The 23228-nt window shown below is 42.1% G+C and overlaps 1 protein-coding gene across 1 annotated transcript in view; it reads right to left on the reverse strand.

Moving 5' to 3' along the window:
* Nucleotides 1-23228, reverse strand: part of itfg1 (integrin alpha FG-GAP repeat containing 1) — a 274792-nt gene that overhangs the window by 200397 nt on the left and 51167 nt on the right. The window contains exon 6 of the mRNA XM_078210834.1: nucleotides 11007-11101. Within this exon, the coding sequence (XP_078066960.1) occupies nucleotides 11007-11101 (95 nt within the window). The remainder of the gene's footprint in view (nucleotides 1-11006; nucleotides 11102-23228) is intronic.

Below are 23228 nucleotides of genomic sequence, written 5' to 3' on the forward strand. Positions count from 1 at the left end.
TGAAGCAAGCATGGACATGGATTCACGCTTGCCTGGTCCACACTGTGCAGTGGCTTTGTAACTTTGTACTAAAAATAGAAAATAAAAACTTTTAGCGTCAGAGAAATTGATTGGCAGTAATTAATACTTATCACTGTTAAAAGGGTACTTCGACTGGAACAGACAAAACTTAACAGGTATGTTTGGTTCCTAGAGTACATGTCAATACAGTAATCTCATGCCATTCAATGATTAGACAGACAGCGAGAAGCAGCATTCAAGAATTTAACTTGGACTGCAACTTGAATGTTGCATTTGCCCCTTTCTTGAAGATAATGCATCAGTACAGCAGAGGGGGTGGGATGGTGAGGGAAAGAGATGGGCCGGGAGGTGGCGCTAGAGACGGGATGGGCCGGGGGGGGGGGGGGGGGGGGGGGGGGGGGGGAGAGAGGAGGGTGGCGCAACAGACAGGCCAGCGGGTGGGGGGGGGGGGGGCGGGGGGGGTGGCGCGGTGCGACAGACGGGCCAGGGGGTGGCGCAAGAGGGCATGAGCGTAGGAGGGAAGATAGGCAGGAGGTCAAGTGCCTACGGGTGGGGCAGCACGGGAAGGTCAAACAGACCTAAATGGCGGGATCGCCATTCCATGATTGGCGGGGCCAATTGAGCTGGGAAATCCCGCTGGCATAAAAGCCATTTTGGGATTCCCGCTCAACTCCCTCTTCTTCCCATCCACTTAAAACAGGGGTGGAAAATCCCACCAAATGGCTGATATTTAATCAAACATCTGATGATTCTTTATAGGGTCAAGCAGAAAGCAAGAAAGGAGTTGGACAAAAGTATGGTTAAATACCCTTTTGAAGATGGTGAGAATGGTTGCAAAGATACAGGCCCGGATTTTCCAGACTGTGACAATCATCGGACTGTTGCTGTGATCAAACATTCCCCCCACTTCAGGCTGCCCTGCATTTCTTCCAGAGCTTCCAAGTCTGTTTTTCCCAGAAATGCAGAACACAGGCATCCTTCAGAGAGCTCCCTTGCAGCAAAGGAAAGTTGGGGAAGACATGACAAGTCCCCTTTTTATGGCACTAACTGCCTTATGGTAATTTAGAGGTCCAATTTAAATGTGAGCAAATGTGAATGGGTGGCTGAATGCATGGATGGGCAGGTGGCTTGGGGTGGGCAAGAATTCTGGGTCAGTGGGTAGACAGGACAGCAGGTGGGTGGGGTGGCTAGCCGGTGAGGTGTCAGTCAGGTCTGGAGGGGTGGGGTAGTCAAGGGTCTCAGTGTGAGTGATTGGGGTGTTGTACTTCTGTATTTACCCTGGAGGTAAACTCGGTTTTAATCTAACATTTCCTGGATAACTATCCAAGTACATCAGAACTGTCCAACAGAGGATCCCGGGAGCAGGGAAATTGCTGATTGGAAGTTAAAACGTGCTGGGCAATTCCAACGTAGGTCAGCATATTAGCTTTTCCATAGTGTCCCAACATGTATTCCTGTCATACATACAGGCTTTGACGATCTGGAAACCAGAAGATTTGGCCCACAAACTTTTTGACATTTTTGAGCTAAAGTTACAATTCATCCAAGACTTAGTGTCAAACGAGCAATTGTGCAACATGATGGCAATGGGGCGGGGGGGGGGGGGGGGAAAGAGAGGTGCAGGGTAGAATAAATAACAATGTGTTTCTCTGCACATTTCTGCATCTTAAAGCTTCCTACTATCAATTTGGTATAAATCAGAACAACTTCCAATCTTCCAGTAGCAATTACTCATGTGAACATGCATATATTATATTGCATAAACAACATAAATCCAGTTTTTATGCAGCTCTTTTAATAAATTGCACAGTAGTTAATTTAAATTGCCTGCAGTCTCTGGTGAACAAGCTATGCATACAAGTAATGGATTATGACTTTATTTCAATATAACTTGATGCTTTAAAAATTTTGGAAATGCAGATGATAAAAAGCAAGAATTTGGAACACAACTGTACTTGCTGTGAATTTAATCTCACAGTTTGTACAACAATCCAAGCTTTGGTGATTTTGGTCTCACAGCTACAAAACCCAGTGGAAACCTTGGCAGGCACTGCAATGGCAAGCAAAATGTTCAGTCTTCTAGCATGGTCTTTGGAGGCAATTTTGCCCCCAAAAACCAATTCGTACCAGCCTGAAGGAATTTTGGAAACCAGCAATTTATCTCATGACCTTAATATGGCCTTGTTGCTACTCAATTCTAATTACATTCAATGTTAAAAGGAGGTCTAAACCTAAATGTATTTCTCCCCAAATATAAATATTTTTAATTCCCCAAACACAGATCACATTACACTGATAATGACCTCAATCACTTCAAAATTATTTGAGCTAAGGAGTGTACAGAGACATGAAAATGCGCCTGTTAAACCATTTGGAAGAACGCAACCAATTATAAACCAATTTATTTTTTCATTTCCATGCAGCTTTCATGGAAATGTGATGTACAGTCAGAAACAGATCATAATTGTGCTAATCTCAAAGATTTAACGCAAAAAGAAAAAAGATTTTTGTGTGTTTACTGTTGATGCAGTCTCATAGCCATTGTTTTGCACTTATTGTATTTGGTGCAACACAGATGATGCTTTCTTTGATGTTCAATTTTTCTGGAAAAGGATATCTGCCTACAAAAAGTAAACCACAATCACTACCTCAATAATTAAGCCCCAACTGTTCAACAAACAAAAACTCTGTAATACCTACAGTCAACACAACAAAAGTTGATGTACTGCCTTTCATTTAACATAATCTCAGAATTGTCACAGCGCAAAGGGAAGTCATTCAGCCCATTGTGTCTGAGCCAGTTCTCCAAATGAGTAATTCACCTCGTACCATTCCCCTGCCTTTGCCCCAAAATCCTGCAAATTCGTCCTTTTCATATTACAGCCTGATTCTCTTTTGCATGCCTTGATTGAATCTGCCTCCACCACACACTCAGGCAATGCATTCCAGGTGAAACCATTTGCTGCATGAAAAAGTTTTTCCTCATTTTACATACACTTCTTTTGCCAGTTAGTTTAAATCTGTGATTTGATTTGATTTATTATTGTCACATGTATTAATATACAGTGAAAAGTATTGTTTCTTGCATGCTATACAGACAAAACATACCGTTCATAGAGAAGGAAATGAGACAGTGCAGAATGTAGTGTTACAGTCATAGCTAGGGTGTTGAGAAAGATCAGCTTAATGCAAGGTAAGTCCATTCAAAAGTCTGACAGCAGCAGGGAAGAAGCTGTTCTTGAGTCTTGGTACATGACCTCAGACTTTTGTATCTTTTTCCCCGAAGGAAGAAGGTGGAAGAGAGAATGTCCGGGGTGCGTGGGGTCCTTAATTATGCTGGCTGCTTTGCCGAGGCAGCGGGCAGTGTAGACAGAGTCAATGGATGGGAAGCTGGTTTGCGTGATGGATTGGGCTACATCCATGACCTTTTGTAGTTCCTTGCAGTCTTGGGAAGAGCAGGAGCCATACCAAGCTGTGATACAACCAGAAAGAATGCTTTCTATGGTGCATCTGTAAAAGTTGGCGAGAGTCATAGCTGACATGCCAAATTTCCTTCATCTTCTGAGAAAGTAGAGGCGTTGGTGGGCTTTCTTAACTGTAGTGTCAGCATGGGAGGACCAGGACAGGCTGTTGGTGATCTGGACACTTAAAAACCTGAAGCTCTTGACCCTTTCTGCTTCGTCCCTATTGATGTAGACAGGAGCATGTTCTCCTTTACGCTTCCTGAAGTCGATGACAATCTCCTTCATTTTGTTGACATTGAGGGAGAGATTATTTGCAGGATTTTTGCTCTCTTGTTCTCAATCTTTTCACGGGTGAGAACAGTTTCTCCCCATCTACTTTGTTCGGATCCCTCATGATTTTGAATACCTCTCCTTTCAGCTTCTGTCAAGGTACCTGTTGCCCCCTTGAAAGGTTCTTGAACTTTAGGATTTATGAAGAGCAAAATTGCACAGTGTTTGGCTTGACCAAGATTTTGACTTTCATTGAAAACCCACTCATGACCTGAGCACAGATACTTCTGTGATTAATTAAAGTCCATAGGAAAAGATTCCAAACTTTAAAACAACCCATTCCCAGTACGCAACAAAAAGTCCTCACAACTCGGTTTAAACTTACAACAACAGAAGCAAAACACCATGTCTTGTCCTGAACCCTTAAAGGAAAAACCCTCAGACCATATCACCAAGATATGGCTGGAACAAATTGCAAGCGGTTGAGGGGGATGACATACCAGTGGGGAGCCGCAGTGAGAGGATCTCCAGCACTGTGTCCGTCTCTGTGGCTCGGGAGGGAAAGGGGGAGAGCGGGAGGGCGATAGTTATTGGGGACTCGTTAGTTAGAGGGATAGATAGGAGGTTCTGTGGCAGCAAAAGAGACTCACGGATGGTATGTTGCCTACCGGATGCCAAGGTCCGTGATGTCTCAGACCGTGTTTTCCAGATTCTGAAGGGGGAGGGGAAACAGTCACAAGTCGTGGTGCACATTGGTACCAATGACATAGGTAAGAGAAGGGACGGGGATTTAAAGCAGGAATTTCTGGAGCTGGGCTGGAAGCTGAGAGCCAAGACGAAACATGTTGTCATCTCTGGTACGTTGCCGGTACCACGTGATAGCGAGTTGAGGAACAGGGAGAGAGTGCAGTTAAATATGTGGTTGCAGGGATGGTGTAGGAGGGAGGGTTTCAGATACATGGATAATTGGAACACGTACAAACAGGACGGGGTGCACCTGAACCAGAGGGGCACCAATATCCTCGGAGGGAAATTTGTTACGGCTCTTCAGGGGGGTTTAAACTAATTTGTCAGGGGAGTGGGAAAGGGAGTTGTCGTCCAGAAGTCAGTGAGGGTGGTGAGGTATTGGGGAAGGTATCAGGGTCAAGGGTGGGTACTGGTAGACAGGAAGGTGGGTTGAAGTGCAAGGAGCATCCGGAACAAGGTAGATGAACTTGGGGCGTGGATTGGTACTTGGGACTACGATGTTGTGGCCATTACGGAGACGTGGGTAGAACAAGGACAGGAATGGTTGTTGGACGTTCCGGGGTATAGATGTTTCACTAAGTGTAGGGAAGCTGGTAAAAGAGGTGGAGGAGTGGCATTGTTAATCAAGGATAGTTTAACGGCTGCGGAAAGGCACTTTGTGGGGGATCTGCACACTGAGGTAATATGGGCTGAAGTTAGAAATAGGAAAGGAGCGGTCACGTTGCTAGGAGTTTACTATCGGCCCCCAAATAGTAATAGAGATGTGGAGGAAGAAATTGCTAAGCAGATTATGGATATGTGTGGGGGTCACAGGGTAGTTGTCATGGGGGACTTTAACTTTCCAAATATTGATTGGAACCTTTGTAGGTCAAATAGTTTGGATGGGGCAGTTTTTGTGCAGTGTGTGCGGGAGGGTTTCCTGACACAATATGTGGATGGGCCGACTAGAGGTGAGGCCACATTGGATTTGGTACTGGGAAATGAACCGGGCCAAGTGTTAGATTTGGTTGTGGGAGAGCAATTTGGAGATAGTGACCACAATTCGGTGTCTTTTGTTATTGCAATGGAGAGGGATAGGGCCGTACGGCAGGGCAAGGTTTACAATTGGGGGAGGGGTAATTATGATGCGATTAGGCAAGAATTAGGGGGCATAAGTTGGGAACAGAAACTGTCAGAGAAAGGAACTAATGAAAAGTGGAACTTTTTCAAGGAACAAATACTGGATGTCCTTGATAGGTATGTTCCTGTCAGGCAGATAGCACAAAGTCCGAACCCTTTTGAAGAGTCACTGTTCTGTGAGATGTCTGAATTAACCCCTTGCTGCAGACTGCAGCTCTGTTATTGTAATGTATAATTCCAATCACCAGTCTATGTGGATTTGAAATTGTACACCATAAATTGTGCAGTTGGAAGGGTTTCCGATCTTTTACTTTTCTTCTGCAAGGCAAACAGTGCCAATTTCTCTAATCTACATCAAGTGTTTCTCATCCCTGAAAACATTCTTGGGAATCTTTTCTACATTCTCTCCTATGCCTTCACACCTTTTCTAAAGTGTGACACCCAGAACTGGATGCAATACTCTCACTGAGGCCAAACTGGTCTGTTGAACAAGTTCAACATAACTACCTTACTCTTGCACTCTATGCCTAGGGAACTGAATACTTTGTTTACTGCTCTCTTAAACTGTCCTGTCACATTCAATGATTTATACATATACATATACACACACCCCCAGGTCCCTCTGCTCCTGCACCCCTTCAGAGTTGTATTTTTTTAAATATTGATTCTCCATGTTTTTCCAACCAAAATGAATCACTTCACCTTTCCCCACATTGAGCTTAATCTGCCACTTGTTCGCTCATCCCACCAATTTGTCGATGTCTGTTTGAAGTGTTACGATATCCTCCACACAGTACACAATGCTTCCAAGTTTTGTGTCATCTGCAAATTTCAAAAGTCTGTCCAGTATACTAATCATAGAATCATGTTCAGGTTATTGTTACAGTCAGGCAAGAGAGGAACTGTTCGCAACCTGTTCTTGCATACATATAAGCAGTAAAGGGACACAGAAAAGAGAAAGATCTACAACTGTGGGCAACAGCATTAAAAGGACCACCACAGAAGTGAATATTAATTCATGTGATTCTCAAATCTGGAAGTCCAAGTCCAGAGGGTGTTCTCCTCATTCAGTTTATATGAGTTTCTGCTTGGAGATAGCACCATGGAAATTTTTTTGAAATGGATGACACTGCAGCGCGATGATCTTTCTGTGCTTGGCAGGTGGTGATGAGAGGCCTTTATAATCAAACAGACATCAAGGAGATGGTGACCAGCTGCTGAGTTCTTTCAAGTTGGGGTAAAGCAGTAGTCTGGGCTGTGAGGCTAGAAATGTAATATTAAAACAATCCAAAGGCCAAAGGCATGGGGTCATGTGACATGTCCCATTAATGACCAAATTTCAGCCTTGCGATCAGTTTTTGCATTTCTGGCTAAAATCCATTTTTCTAGTAGGATCGCATTTGTGGCCGTCAACACTTCTTCTGATATAGCCAGTTTCGACATCTCAGTCTTTGTTATCGTCCTGGCTGGGGAGTTAGTTTGTCTATTATCATCTTACTTCAGGATTATAATGTGGCCTTACAATGGGGTTCTGAGGGAACTCCACTATAAACCTTCCTTCAGCCCGAAAAGCATCCATTAACCACCCTCTGTTTCCCGTCACAGCCACTTTTATATCCAAATTGATACTTTCCTTTTTGTTCCATGAGCTATGACTTTGCTCACAAGTCTGTTGTGCAGTGCTGAATCATAGAAACCCGACAGTGCAGAAAGAGGCCATCTGGCCCATCGGGTCTGCACCGACAACAATCCCACCCAGGCCCTTTCCCCATAACCCCATGCATTTACCCTAGCTAGTCCCCCTGACGCTAAGGGGCAATTTAGCATGGCCAATCCACCTAACCTGCACATCTTTGAACTGTGGGAGGACACCCACGCAGACACGAGAAGAATGTGCAAACTCTACATAGACAGTGACCCAAGCCGGGAATCGAACCCAGGTCCCTGGAGCTGTGAAGCAGCAGTGCTAACCACTGTGCTACCATGTCGCCCTGTATCGAATGCTTTTTGGAAGTCCATGTACATACACCACATTAACAGCACTAACCTCGTCAACCATCTGTTGCCTCTTCAAAATACTTGAGCAAGTTAGTTAAACACAGCTTTCTCTTAACAAATCTGTGCTGGCTTTCTTTAATTAACCTGAGTTTGTCCATGTGCCTATTTTGTCCTGAATTATTGCTTCCAGAAGTTTTTTCTCCACCAGCAGAGTTAAAAACTGACTGGCCTCCATTATTGGACTTATCTTTACACCCTTTTTTGCAATTCTTCAATCTTCTAGAATCACCTCGAAGTCTAGTAAAGACTGGAAAACTATGACCAGTGCCTCCACAATTTCCACTCTCACTTCCCTCAGTATCCATAAAACCGTAGAATCCCTACATTGCAGGAGGCCATTCAGTCCATCGAGTCTGCACCGACTCTCCAAATGAGCATCTTACCCAGGTCCGCTGCTATACCCTACACGTTGATCATGGCCAACCCATCTAACCTGCACACCTTTGGACTGTGGGTGCATCTCAGCTTGTCCTGGTGATTTATCAACTTTATCATAGACAGCCTATCTAATACCTCTTCTTTATCAATTTAAAATCCTTCCAGTTTATTAATTACCCCCTTATTTCACTGTGGCCCCGGTAACATATGTCTCCTTGGTAAAGACAGAGACAAAGTATTCATTTAATGCCTCAGCTATCTCCCATCTTCATGTCTAAATCCTGTCTCTAATCAGCCCTACCCTTTTTATAAATTATGTGGCAATAGAACACTTGGGGATTGCCTTTTACGTTAGCTGCCATTCTCTTTTTATACTTCCTCTTTGCTTCTCTAATCTGTTTTTTTGCTTCCCCTTTGAAACCTCTATATTCAGCCAGGTTCTCCCTTGTATTATCCACCCGACATCTGTTATCAGCACACTTTCTCTTTTTCCTCTTGATCTATATCTTTCATCTTACAGGCAGCTCTGGATTTGTTTACCCTATCTTTCTCTGAGGCTATACACCTTGAAATCTCATTTTAAATCTCCTTCCTCCTCCTCTCTATTTCTCTTTTATAGGCAAATGTTCACTTTTATGGAGTAGGATTTACGGGTGATCATCTTCTGTACATTTCGTAAATGACCATTGTTATGATCACCCTGGGCAAACCACAAACCAAAATAACCAAAATTACTAAATGACCCCCAAATGAAGAAATTACCAACAGGATTTCACTTTCTGTAACCTTTACTTTACCACAAATCAGAATGCATGGACATTCAACATGAATTAACAGGCAAATTACAATTTAAGTAAAAAGGTAAATTTCACTTTAAAAAGTTCATGCAACAGGACATCTTACACAACCACAAGCATTCCCTTCAGCATGTATGCATTATGCAGCTACACAACATGCTGTTTTTCATTTACTCAGTGGTGATCAGGGTGCTATCCAACAACCGCTTCAATAATAGCTTTCACCCACCCTCCCCACCGAGTTTCATGAGTACAATTATCACCAGCAAAATCCACTTCTATGAACGTTCTCTTCCTCGGGTCACAACAGTCCTGATGGCACAGTTTTCTAGAGTTGCCTTTCAACTGACTAAACAATAACACACAGCTTCGCTTTCCGGGCTTTAGATCTTTTTAGCTTGTTCACACAATATCTCCATGCACTCAAATGTCCTTTTCTATTGAACAGAAAAACTGACCTCTTCCCAAGAGTGATTTGCTTCTTCTCAAGAATTCTCGGTCTTTCTCTCTATCTCTGCTTTCTTTGTGTCTGCACCTGTGCACTGATCAAGTTCGCTTTCCAGCTCCTCTGCTTACAGCTCATCTTTATGTCTGTTAGCCACATGGCCTCTTTCTTAACTTTGTTCCTGTTGGTACTGCTTCCAGGTCAAGGGTTGCCAGGTCACATGGGCCAGTATTTTGTATTAGCCAAGAAAATTACAATTGATACAAACTCTGAAAAGATTACTTAAAACAGTTACAAAAACAGCTATGGATTCCACAGGCCTTCCTAAGAAATTATACATTTTTCTTACTATATTGTTTCTTGGTCAAAGGTTGTCAAACAATTCTTTACTCAAGAGCTGGCAGTCAACTTAGGGAAGCCAAATGTCACTCAACAGTCACTTTCAGTGAGAATTACAGGATGGCACTCAAGAACTTTATTGCTTTTTCCCTTTACGAAACAAGGGATACTGAACTGTAGAAGCACTAAAGCATCTTGACCCAATATCTTCTAATATAGTGGAATGTTTTAAACAAGTAAATGTGACAAAATCAGTAACTAATCATCGAGTGTGATATCAATTTTTCCGATTTTACAATTGCTTGACTGTTAATAGCAACTCTGTTTTGAATATTAGATTCTTGGCAACATTATATTAGGTTTAGCACTAATCTGTGGCTGTGGGACTATATCTCTGTACACTTGTAATGCTAATATTGCAGTGAATGAGCGAAATGCTAACTGATCCATGCCTACTTTGCTTATGATGGCTATTTGGATAATTTTATTTTTAAACATGGCTTCCTTCTCTAATAAAATAAAACATTCACTATCATGTTAAGGCTCTCCATTTTCCATTTCTAAGCCTCATCTGACTCATATATCTGCCAACTTAAACCCAACCATTCTGCCCAATTTAGCATCTGTATACAGCTCGACTCCAACAACACCCCACCTCCTCAACACCAACTGATGTGGTTTCTTTCTAACTAACCAATTTAAATTAGTGATGAAATGGTCAGATTCCCTGATTATCATCCACAAGGTCTAAACATGGTCTCCAGTTCCTACTTCACCCACACTCAAGTGCGAGGGATTGCGATGCATGATATTTTGTTGCTCATTCCTCCTTACTTGGTCAAGGAAAGGAATAAAATTCTACCCCAAATAAACAATACTTCTGTTCTGGGAAGGAAATGCTTAACTAAGCAAATGAATGGGTTTATTTGTAAGTGTGTACAGACATTTTTGTTTCTGAGTTATGAGATTCTATACAGGCATCAAACTATTTTGAATAGAAATGCTCAGTTCCAATTTCCATCTTCCACTCCTTGGAGCATCGGATTGGGGTGGGGAAGAGGAAATGAGTTACTATTGAAGGCAAGGTTTCATTTCTGCTGAAAGTAATTGTGACATATTTTGTGGAGATCCTTACAAAGAATTACAGGTATGCTGCTAACACCACGTAAATTCTATTGGAAAGAGTCTAAATGCGATTACATTTGAAATATTTCATACTGACCAACATCTCCTGCATCATTAAACATCTCTACTAAATTCTACACCATTAAACTCTACACCATTAAACCCTTTTGTCACAAAATATTATGCCATTACAACTCTTGCATTAATTTGGTTTTATTTATCTGTAGTGTTCAGCAATCTTACCTGCAGTAAAGTCTTTATTCAGGTCAATGAAAGCATGAGAGTGAGGTACATACATTTGAATAGCAGAATCCAAAGCAGAAAGCCACGTTTGATTTCTGAAAAAAAACACAAGTGTTCAAAGTTATGACAACACTTCCCGTCTCAAAACATATGTTGATTAGCAGTGAGAAAATAGAATAGAAAACTGATTAGTAATTTGAATAATAATTTCCATCTTCGTTTCTGCTCGTCAGTTTTGAGTTAACGAGAGAAGGGGCAAAATATTGGTGGATTTTCCAAGAATGCAGATTGTTCTCAGATTAATCATTTTGAAAGCACCTGAGGGACAACAGGAAAACAGCTATGTTTAATATGATATATTCAATGCATTACAATAGATCTAGACTGTAGCCAGAATCGAGGCTTCTAATATTCCTTGCTGGATCCCAGATGCTTGTGCAGTGGTAATGGAGGAGAAAAGGGAGGGAGCCAGCCAGCAATGATTTCATGCTTGAGATAAGCTACTATGATGTGAGACCACTTGGGCAGCCAACCAGTTTCCATGATCCTGGCCCACAGTGGGTACCTATAAGCATTAAAGTGGTTTAAGGAAGCGCATGTAGGCACCAGAGTAGATTTATTTTGTGTCGCTTGGAATTCATAGTCACAGAACAGAATGTGCACTGACATGGCACAACTTTATGAACACTAATCTATTAGGGAAAGAATGAACTTACTTGGTGCTCATGACTTCCCTTGAGTGATAATGCTCATACAGGGCTAAACAAGCTGGTAATGTTGTGATATGGTGGGTTGGATTGAATTACTGTCCCTTTAATAAATGAATAATAGAACTAATACATTTCTCCTTAAAACCTACCTTTTTAACCAATCTCTTGGTCATTCTCCCTCATGTAGTTTTGTCTGGCTCAGTGCCTAAGTTTGTTTTATAATGCTCCTGTGAAGTGCCTTGGGATATTTTATTATGTGAAATGATGCTAAATAAATCTAACTTATCCTTTATTTCTAAGTTGGAGGATGGTGTTAAAAAGCAGATTTCTTCCCCCCCCCACAGAGGAAATGAACAGAAACCGTGTGCCTTGACGGTTCTTGCAGTAAGTGTCCTCTGCTCCATTGTGAAGCTCCTTGTTCTTCATGATAAGGACATAGAACAGAATGCACATACTGGCTCCTGAAAACCCCCGAATGTGGGTAGGGAGTAGCAATCTGTAAATTCTCCCTAAAGTATTAACCAGTCATCTTTTACCAAGATTGGAGAAACACACGTGGTGATCTGACTGACCCTGTGAGTACAAACTTGGGTGTATGCATGCAGAATAGCAAAAACAAAAATGCTGCAGAAATCTATATTCCATGTTTTCAGACTTTCTGCATCAGCAGCACAACATTGCTGCCTGTACCAACTGTTCATTACAGCTGTGACACCACAAAACCCTTACTTCGATGCATGAGCTATTCGGGGGGCTTTCTCGAAAGGCCACTGGGGACATGACAGACCAACCATGGGAAGGTTAAAAGAACACAAGGAAGTGTTCCAAAGATGTACAAACAGCAGGAACAACTTCTACCTGGATTTTCTCACTAAAATATAAATTCCCAACTTTTTTAGGCATCGATAGTATACCGAATCTAATCTAAGCAAAATCTGACCCTAATGTTAAGCAGTCCGTGGGCATGGGCAGGGGCTGAAGTTTGGTGTGTATGGAGATTGGGAGTGTAAGCCACATTTTGGTGGTCCTGAGCTATGGCAGCATTCGGGTTATGGCTCTGGAGTTTGGCAGAACTGAGGTTACGTTCACAAGTTGATTTTGGGAGTTGAAAGAGGTAAAAGAGCATTCAAAAGCATGCTCCAGATCTGACAGCACTTACATGGAAATTTCTAACATTTCTCGACAAATGTTGAGTTTTATGTTTGTGCAAGAACTTAAATCAATAAATACTTAGAAAATGTATGTGCATACACAGGGGCAGGTAATAATACGAGTTAGTCACATTGATAACTTAATCAACTTGTAGGCAAACAGCAAGAATTTTCAGTTTTTGCATTTGAATACCATTTTGTGGAAATAGTACTGTAGAGTATAACCTTTTCTGTATAACTTCTTACTCAAAGTTCTGCAGACTGTCAAATCCCTGCAGCTAAAATTATTGTAAACTATAATGTTACAAATACAAAGTTTATAAGATTGCTATATTTTGGGTAAACTGGAGGAATGAAGGGGGCCATATGACCTGCATCAAATTGTGTCTGACAACAAGCTTGGGTGGCTTGGTTGTTAAATATTGAAGGGGGGCCCAGATTGTTTAACTGGCAGGAAGGTGCAAGATGTTCACACTTGTAGACAATGGCAGGAACATCTGTACTGACTATGGGTAGATTGTTAGTCGCCAAGTCTCAGGGAGAAGTATTGAGAATGTCAGATTTTATAAACGGTTGCACTTTAAATTGTCTAATTAGTTTCAAGATAAAATGGAGTTGAGAATCTAAGAGAGAGCTAATTAGTATTTTGATCAGGACACAAGGTCCATGTGAGCCACCTCACTATGGAAATGAGCTTTGAGAGGCGGTCAATCCATAAGATCGGCTTACATGGTGTTTTGCTAAGATATCACTGAACCTCTGGATGCCAGTCAGCAAAGATTAGACAGGCAGCCAGTTCAGTTTGCAGAACATAGATGGGAGTTCACGCTCAGATTGAAGAGACCAAGCATGTGAGGATTTAAGTAAGGCTTGAAGATTCACCTAGATAGAGGGATAAATCTCCAGGGTAACCCTCACTGTAAAAGTCAATTCAGGGATTAGAAATTATCTGGCTGGAAAAGGAAAAAGGAAGTGAGCCAACGGGAGCTGAGAATTTCTTGAGAATGGTTGTGGCAGAATGAAGTTTCTACTTCAGGGACACAAACTTCTCAAAAAATATTTTAAAAGTTTTTAAAAATGTGAAATTTTAAAATAATTGTGAAGACATTTAACATCCCACAAACATAAAATTAGCTTTTCAGAGCCAGTAAAGTTGGTCAGCAGTATTTATGAAATTAGTATGTTGTTTAAATCCCATTCAACTGGTACATTGGCATCCGTTCATCTCAGGAGACAATGAACCACACCCAGGGTGTTTTATCCAGGATTTTTAAGAGGCTTAGAATCAAAGTTGTTGTCAATTCATGATTGCAAGGGAGATAGCAGCACCTATACAGCACAACTAACTGATAGCAACTTCTGGATTTCCACATTATTCTGTGCATGTTCAAACTTCCAATGATGTTGTCAGTTTATGTAGAGTAATGTTGCCGAAAGCTGACAGATTTGCATCATTACGACAGCAAAATCTGGGCAGCATACTTCTGCAACATGGTTTTAGATTAACGTGTGTAATTATTTTACATTACAAATTAAGCTAACTCATTCTGATCATTATTCAGTCGGTTTTGCTTACTGCTTGCAAAATAAAACTATTTATTGTTTTACAGATGGCTTTGTCTCACTGAAGTGTTCATCGGTTCATCTTTTAGGAAGATTAGAGATGCGCATGTGGTGGCTTGACCAATGTGACACCCATTTTATAACATAAGGTGTTTCATTGTTATTACCTTCATGGCCATGATATCATACTAGACACTGGTGAAGACCAGTGGTTAAGTGAGGGCGGCATGGTGGCACAGTGGTTAGCACTGCTGCCTCACAGCGTCAGGGACCCGGGTTCGATTCCCAGCTTGGGTCACTGTCTGTGCCGAATCTGCACGTTCTCCCTGTGTCTGTGTGGGTTTCCTCCCACAGTCCAAAGATGTGCGGGTTCGGTGGATTGGCTATGCTAAATTGCCCCTTAGAGTCAGGGGGACTAGCTAGGGTAAATGCATGGGGTTATGGGGATAGGGCCTGGGTGGGATTGTTGTCGGTGCAGACTCGATGGGCCGAATGGCCTCCTGCACTGTAGGGATTCTATGATTCTAAGACAGGTCAGGAACCATTTACACGAGATACACAAAACCAGAGGCAATATCCAGTACATGTCCAAAATTTGTAGCAAATGCCATTAGAATTGAGGTAAACACATATTAGGAAAATGAATGCAATCTATTGTGCAATTTTTCAGGATTTTTAAAATCCGTTTCAGGGCAGCTTAAAGCCATGGGATAGTCAGAACATGTTTCAAAACATTCTAATCACTATACAAAAAATCAACAGCAGCAATACATACTTTTCCTTCAATGGAAACCAAACTCAGTGCATGTAAATAAACTCCTATAACAATCACATTGAATTCAAAATATTTGATCCCAGAGAAGGTGGACTTAAATCATGGTATCCTGCAGGCAATTATGGTGACATTTTCTTTTGATTCAGAAGTTTAAGTTCAGTATGCTGAAAAATTACATTGACTGTTGTAACATAATGAAAAAGTTCAACCGAAAAATATATTTAAACAGTTTTATCTGCTTGGTTCTTGTATTGCCAAACAAAAATATTTCCTTTGCAAGGGTGGCACGGTAGCACAGTGGTGGGTGGCACGGTAGCACAGTGATTAGCACTGCTGCTTCACAGCTCCAGGGTCCCGGGTTCGATTCCCGGCTCGGGTCACTGTCTGTGTGGAGTTTGCACATTCTCCCCGTGTCTGCGTGGGTTTCCTCCGGGTGCTCCGGTTTCCTCCCACAGTCCGAAGATGTGCGGGCTAGGTTGATTGGCCATGCTAAAAATTGCCCTTAGTCTCCTGAGATGTGTAGGTTAGAGGGATTAGTGGGTAAATATGTAGGGATATGGGGGTAGGGCCTGGGTGGGATTGTGGTCGGTGCAGACTCGATGGGCCGAATGGCCTCCTTCTGCACTGTAGGGTTTCTATGATTTCTATTTCTATGAAGTGTATTTGCTGTATCAGGGAGTACACCCAGTTGATTCAGCGATTAATTTTAAATAAACACCTGTATAATTTTTCACATCCAACTAAGTATTCGATCAATGCTCCTTTCCCTCAGCAACTTGAACCATAAGAGAAGTCCTTTGCCTGATCTTAGTTTAAAAAAAAATTTGTTCCCAGGATATGAAATCACCGACAAAGCAGCATTTATTGCTATCCCCAAATGCCCTCAAGGTGGTGGCGGTGAGCAGAAGTTGGGAGTTCCAGGATTTAGCCATAGAATGAAGGAACAGCAATATATTTCCAAGTGAGAATGGTGTGCGACATGGAAGTGGTGGTACTTCATACAGAGATTACAGGTTTGTAAAGTAACGGTGAAGTCGTCTTGGGGAGTTGCTGCAGAACACCTTATAGATGGCACACACTGTAGCCAAGCTAAGCTGGTGGTGAAGGAAATTAATGTTTAAGGAGGTGGATGGAGTGCCAATCAAGCAGGTTGCTTTGCCCTGAATGGTGTTGTGAAGCTTCTCCTCCTATCTTCAAATAGGTTTTGGCTATTTGAAGATGTGCTTACAGGATGAACATGGATTACATTTAATAAATATTTAGAAACACTCAGTATTACCTCTTACCCTGGAAATCTGGAGGCAAGGCTGTACCCTGATCCCCAGGAGGTATGGGTGCCCCCTTGTTGAGTATGTGATCTCTAGAGAAATCAAAGGAAATGGGGAAGTGGCAGAAAAGTGGAGTTGGGATAGAAGATCAGTTCTGGTCATACTGAATGGGAGGGCAGGATTGATGGGCCCAATGCTCTACTCCTACTCTTATTTCCTATAATGGAAGTGGACCGTCTGACCCTCTCACTCACGTAGCATATTAGAAAGCTTCTACGGAACTCTTATATCACGAGCCTCACTGTTATGGTAGCAACTTCATTGTCTCTGCTCAACCTTGCCACTGTCTTCATCTTTACTGAATGCTTCATTCTCTGCAACTAATTTATTCAAGAGATCTTATTTTGTAAGATAAAAGAAGCTAATCGGTTATTCGTAAAAATTGTGAAAAGATCACAGAAATAGGTTAATTGCTGAATATTCAGAATACATCCAATGACAATCTGGAAATGTATCACAAAGCTTTACAATGTGTAATAGTTTTCAGCCATATAGCATTTTCCAAAACCCTCCTGTTGTCCTTTTTGTGACTTACTGTTATCCTGCATCTTTCTGACCAGAATTTTAGAACCAAGGCATTAGGATGATCTGGAGTCCAAAACATTCTACTTCCACTCAATAAGTGAATTCAACCCAGGCTTTCTTGAACTTTGTGGTTATGTTTCTTGTAGTTTGGGTCCCAAACTATCTCATTCGATGATGGAACAGGGCCTCCAAATACACTATTTGATTTTCTTAAATTGTCAAACCTTGTTTGATTGCATTCCACAAAAGAATTGTAATAGGTAGATTGGTTACCACTGTGACGATACAGTGCCTTTAAGAAGTGTATTTGTGTTGTGTTCCTTGTGAAGGAGATGTTAAGATTCAACTAGTTAAATGGTGCCGATTTGTCTGCAACTGGTAGTCCACATGCTGAGCATGCAGAAGAATAATTGTTCCTAATTATTAGGTTGTTTGTTTCAATCTGAATTAATGCAGTTTTGTTATTTTTTGGTTGCTCCCTGGGATTTCAGAGTAGGGTTTCATTAGGTTTACTGGCACGTGTGTGTCATGAGAGAGACAAACAGGCAGTTGTTGTTTGAATTTGAAAGGAGCAGCTCTTTCTCTCTCTGGAAATTGAAGTTTGGGAATAGAAAATAGGTATCTCTCTCCAGAGGCCTACAAAAGGCAAAAGGTGTTTTCTCCCTCTTTCTCTCTCTGAAGTTCTGCTGTTTGAAGACAGGTCTTTCTTTGGAGGCTGCTGTCTGAGAATCAGAAGGCAGGTGTTTCTTGGTATCTCTGTCCAGAGAGGTTAAAAGGCTTGAGGCCTAGCAACCCACATAAGCCTGTGTGCTTTTGCTAACTGATTCTGAAGAGGAGTTTACACCAATGGGGAACATTGCTTATATTGGAACTAATAGAGATAGCAAGCAGTTAAGAATTATACCTTGTCATGTTTAAGTATTTCAATTGGTAAAAGTTTTGCTAATTATTTTTGTTGTAGTTAAACTATATTGTTAAATCAAATTTATTTTACTGAAAGCTTCTTAGTGGGTCAATAGAATCACATCTGCAGTGAAACACCTTATGCTCATACTAATACCCAAATCAAAAACAGCTGGGGTCTAGGCTAAAGGCTAACTTCATAATATACCTTGGAATTTCTAACCTGCTCCCTAACACCATGCATTGCTGCGGGAATACCACCTTTATTATACTGACAGGGACATTTTCTTCACCCACACTTTCTTTCATTCAGTATATTCGATATTTTTGTTCTACGTAATTTATTTATGGGTGCAAATCTCTTATGAGGCGGATGATCCATACAGATCAGGGTTACGATCCAGAACTCACATTAGAAAAATACCATGAAGTTAAACACTACCATGGGGCTAATTTTAGCAAGTTCTCTAAACACACCAAGAGGTCTTCCTGCTTACATCCAACTAGTTCAGCATCAGTTATCAAGTAACTATGTTTCCCATACTTTCTTCTGTGTGATACCTGGTATGCAAGCAATTGCAAGAGTAAAATAGGATACTGGTATGCATTTATAGGACAACTCAGTCTCGAGGAAAGCTTTCTTAAAAATTCATTTGTGGCATATGGACATCACTGGCTCGGACTGCATTGCCTATCCTTAATTGCATTTGAGAAGGTGGTGGTGTTCTGCATTCTTGAACCACAGTAAGGAGTCTAACAACACCAGGTTAAAGTCCACCAGGTTTATTTGGTAGCAAACACCACTAGCTTTCGGAGCGCTGCTCCTTCGTCAGATGGAGTGGACTCCTTACTGTGTTTACCCCAGTCCAACGCCGGCATTTCCACTTCTTGAACCACTGCAGACCATGCATTGTAAGAGTACCCACAGTGCATTCAGGAAGGGAGTTCCAGTATTTTGAATCAGCAACAATGACGGAGTGGTGATACAGTTCCAAGTCAGGATGGTGCAAGACTTGGAGGAGAACTTGCAGGTGGCAGTGTTTCCATATCTTCATATATTGCAGATGTTAGGGCAGCTTTCTCGAAGGTCAACCCATGGAAAGTGACTGGCCTGGATGGGGTACCCGGATGAGCAGGGGGCATTCATAGACATCTTCAACCTCTTTTTACAACAATCTGAGGTCCCTATCTGCTTCAAGAAAACGACTATCATCCCGGTACTTAAGAAAAACCAAACAGCGTGCCTTAATGACTATCGGCCGGTGGCTCTGACATCCATCATTATGAAGTGCTTCAAAAGGTTAGTCATGGCACGAATCAATTCCAGCCTCCCGGACTACCTGAATCTACTACAGTTTGCCTACCGCCGCAACATGTCCACAGCAGACGCCATCTCCCTGGCCCTGCACTCAACCCTGGAACACCTAGATAACAAAGACACCTATGTCAGACTCCTATTTATTGACTACAGCTCAGCCTTCAACACCATTATACTTACAAAACTCATCTCCAAACTCCGTGGCCTGGGCCTCGGCACCTCCCTCTGCGACTGGATCCTGAACTTGCTAACTCACAGACCACAATCAGTAAGGATAGACACCATCTCCACGATCATCCTCAACACCGGTGCCCCACAAGGCTGTGTTCTCAGCTCTCTATTATACTCCTTATACACCTATGACTGTGTGGCCAAATTCCCCTCCAATTCGATTTTCAAGTTTGCTGACGACACCACCGTAGTGGGTTAGATCTCAAAAAATGACGAGACGGAGTATAGGAATGAGATAGAGAATCTGGTGAACTGGTGCGGCAACAATAATCTCTCCCTCGATGTCAACAAAATGAAGGAGATTGTCATCGACTTCTGGAAGCGTAAAGGAGAACATGCCCCTGTCGACATCAACGGGGACGAAGTAGAAAGGGTCGAGAGCTTCAAATGTTTAGGTGTCCAGATCACTAACAACCTGTCCTGGTCGCCCCATGCCGACACTATAGTTAAGAAAACCCTCCAGCGCCTCTACTTTCTCAGAAGACTCAGGAAATTTGGCATGTCAGCTATGACTCTCACCAACTTTTACAGATGCACCATAGAAAGCATTCTTTCTGGTTGTATCACAGCTTGGTATGGCTCCTGCTCTGCCCAAGACCGCAAGGAACTACAAAAGGTTGTGAACGTAGCCCAATCCATCACACAAACCAGTCTCCCAACTATTGACTCTGTCCACACTTCCCGCTGCCTCCAGCATAATTAAGGACCCCATGCACCCCAGACATTCTCTCTTCCACCTTCTTCCATCGGGAAAAAGATACAAAAGTCTGAGGTCAAGTACCAACCGACTCAAGAACAGCTTCTTCCCTGCCGCCATCAGACTCTTGAATGAACTTAGCTTGAATTAAGTTGATCTTTCTCGACACCCTAGCTATGACTGTAAAACCACATTTTGTACTCTCTTGTTTCCTTCTCTATGAACGGTATGCTTTGTCTGTATAGCGGGCAAGAAACAATACTTTTCACTGTATGTTAATACATGTGACAATAATAAATCAATCAATTCACTGTCCTTGCCCATCTGATGGTAGAAGTTGTGATACTCAGTAAAGGGATGTCAGAAAACAGCTACGACTGAGAATTGGGCACAACCAGAGACTGCTGATCATATTCCTGAATGAAAATAAGCTTACTGGAAACCGTTTAACTACAAGATGTGGTATTAGCTGGGATATTGTACTTTAACAACATCACAACAAAGCTGATGGCATTTGGAGCTAAAGATGTCCTCACCATGAAGTGGGCTCCATTGTGTCCTGTTGTGAAGATTAACGTAAGAGATGAGTTAATCAATTGGCAGGATGGGTCCATGTGATGAGTCAGTCAACACTACGATACCACTGATCAGCCGAATTCCAGCGGCTGTGGTCATGCACGAAGAAAGGAGGACAAAAGGAAGACTGAAGACAAGGCAAAGCAGAATACTTCAGAAGCAGCCCCGAGTTGGTCTTAGTGAGCAAATACCGTGCCAGCAGGCTTGATCAATTGGAGGACAGACAGATATTACATACTTGAGAGTATTTGGTTGATGTAATTTGGATGTCGAGTGATTAAACTGACTTTAATGAAATAAAGCACAGTGATTGTTTACGTTGAAACCCATGCATCTTGGTTGTTACTCAATACCACTGGCAAATGCGTAGGGCATGCTGCTAGACACAGATTGACAAGATCCCGCATTTGGAAGGAGTCTTGATGAGCTGTTGCATTGCATCTTGTAGGTAGTGCATACTGCTGCCATTGTATGTTGGTGGTAGAGGGAGTGAACATCGAAGCTAATGAATAAGGTGCCAATAAAGTGGGCTGCTTTGTCCTGGATAATGTTGAATTTCTTGTATATTGTTGGAGCTACACTCATTCAGTCAAGTGGAGAGTATTCCATCACACCCCTGACTTATGCCTTGCAGACGGTGGATAGGTTTTGGAGAATCGAGAAATGTGTTGCCCATCGCAGAATTCCCAGCCTTTGACCTGCTCTTGTAGCCACATTATTTATATGGTTGGTCCAGTAACTGGTCTATGGTAACTCCCAGGATGTTGAAAGTGGGGCATCCAGCGATCGTACTATCATTGAATGTCAAGACGAGGTGATTAGATTCTCTCTTGTTAGAGATAGTCATTGCCTGGCACTTGCGTGGAACAAATGTTACTTGGCACTTATCAACCCAAGTCTCAATGTTGTCCAGGTCTTGCAGCATATGGATACGGACTACTTCAGTATTTGAGGAGTCAATGAACATTGTGTAATGACCCTCTGATCTTATTATGGAGGGATGATCATTGATGAAACGGGTGAAGACAGTTGGGCCTGGGGCATGATCCAAAGAAACTCTTGCAGGGCTGTCCTGAAACTGAGATGACTGGCTACCAACAACCACAACGATCTTCCTTTGTGGTAGTTAAGGTTCCAACCAATGGATAGTTTTCCATGATTTCCACTGACTTGAGTTTGCTCAGGCTTCTTGATGCCACGCTTGGTCAAAGGTTGCCTTAATGTCAAGGGCAGCCACTTTCATTTAACCTCTAAATTTCATTTCAGCTTTTTTACCAATGTTCAGAACAAGGCTTTAATGAGAACTCCTGGTGGGACCCAACTAAGTGTCAGTGGACAGGTTATTGCTTTGCCATGCTGCTTGATAGCACTTTCAACATCTTTCATCATTTTGCTGATGATTGAGAATAGACCGATGGAGCAGTAATTGGTCAAGTTGGATTTTAAACTGCTTTTTGTGGACAGGACACATCTGTGCAATTTTTAAACACTGCTGTGCAGATGCCAAGATGGAACTTAAATCCAGTACAAAGAACAGAAAGAACAAAGGAAAGTACAGCAAGAAACAGGCCCTTCAGCCCTCCAAGCTTGTGCCGATCATGATGCCCTCACTAAATTAAACAAAAAACCTTCTACCCTGACCTGGTCCGTATCCCTCTTTTCCCTCCCTATTCATGTATCCATCCATTCCATCCAGATGCCTCTTTAATGTTGCTCATATATTCCTAAGGGTTCAGCCGTTTACAGTATAATTCATACCTAAATTTGATCCTCCAAAATGCATCATCTTGCATTTGTCCGGATTAAACTCCATCTGCCATTTTTGTGCCCAAGTCTCCAATCTATCTATATCCTGTTGTATCCTCTGGCAATCCCCGGCGCTATCAGCAACTCCACCAATCTTTGTGTCATCCGCAAACTTACCAATCAGACCACACATTGTCCTCCAGGTCATTTATATATACTACAAACAACAGAGGTCCCAGCACTGATCCCTGCGGAACATCACTAGCTACAGATCTCCATCCTGAAAAACACCCTTCCACTGCTACTCTCTGTCTTCTATAACCAAGCCAGTTCTGGTATCCATCTAGCCAGCCCACCCCGAATCCCATGTGATTTTCTAGTTTGTACCAGTCTGCCATATGGTACCTTGTCAACGCTTTACGAAAGTCCATATAAACTACATCCATGAATTCATATGAACTTAATCTGAGCAACTCCACAAGAAATACAAGACACAGAAGTATTTCAACACTGTAACTTTGGGGAAGACATTAGCATTTAATATTCTACAAGAGTCAAAATATTAGTTAAAATACATTAAGTATTTTAAAAACGAAGCCCAGAAACAAAAATTTGAAAGAATCTTGTCAGCACAACAGAGACAACGAGCTGAACTCCCAAGTGAGTTGGACCTGAAGATACCCAAACTAAAATTGTCTC

This window comes from Mustelus asterias, chromosome 4, assembly GCF_964213995.1.
Source record: "Mustelus asterias chromosome 4, sMusAst1.hap1.1, whole genome shotgun sequence".
NCBI lineage: Eukaryota > Metazoa > Chordata > Chondrichthyes > Carcharhiniformes > Triakidae > Mustelus > Mustelus asterias.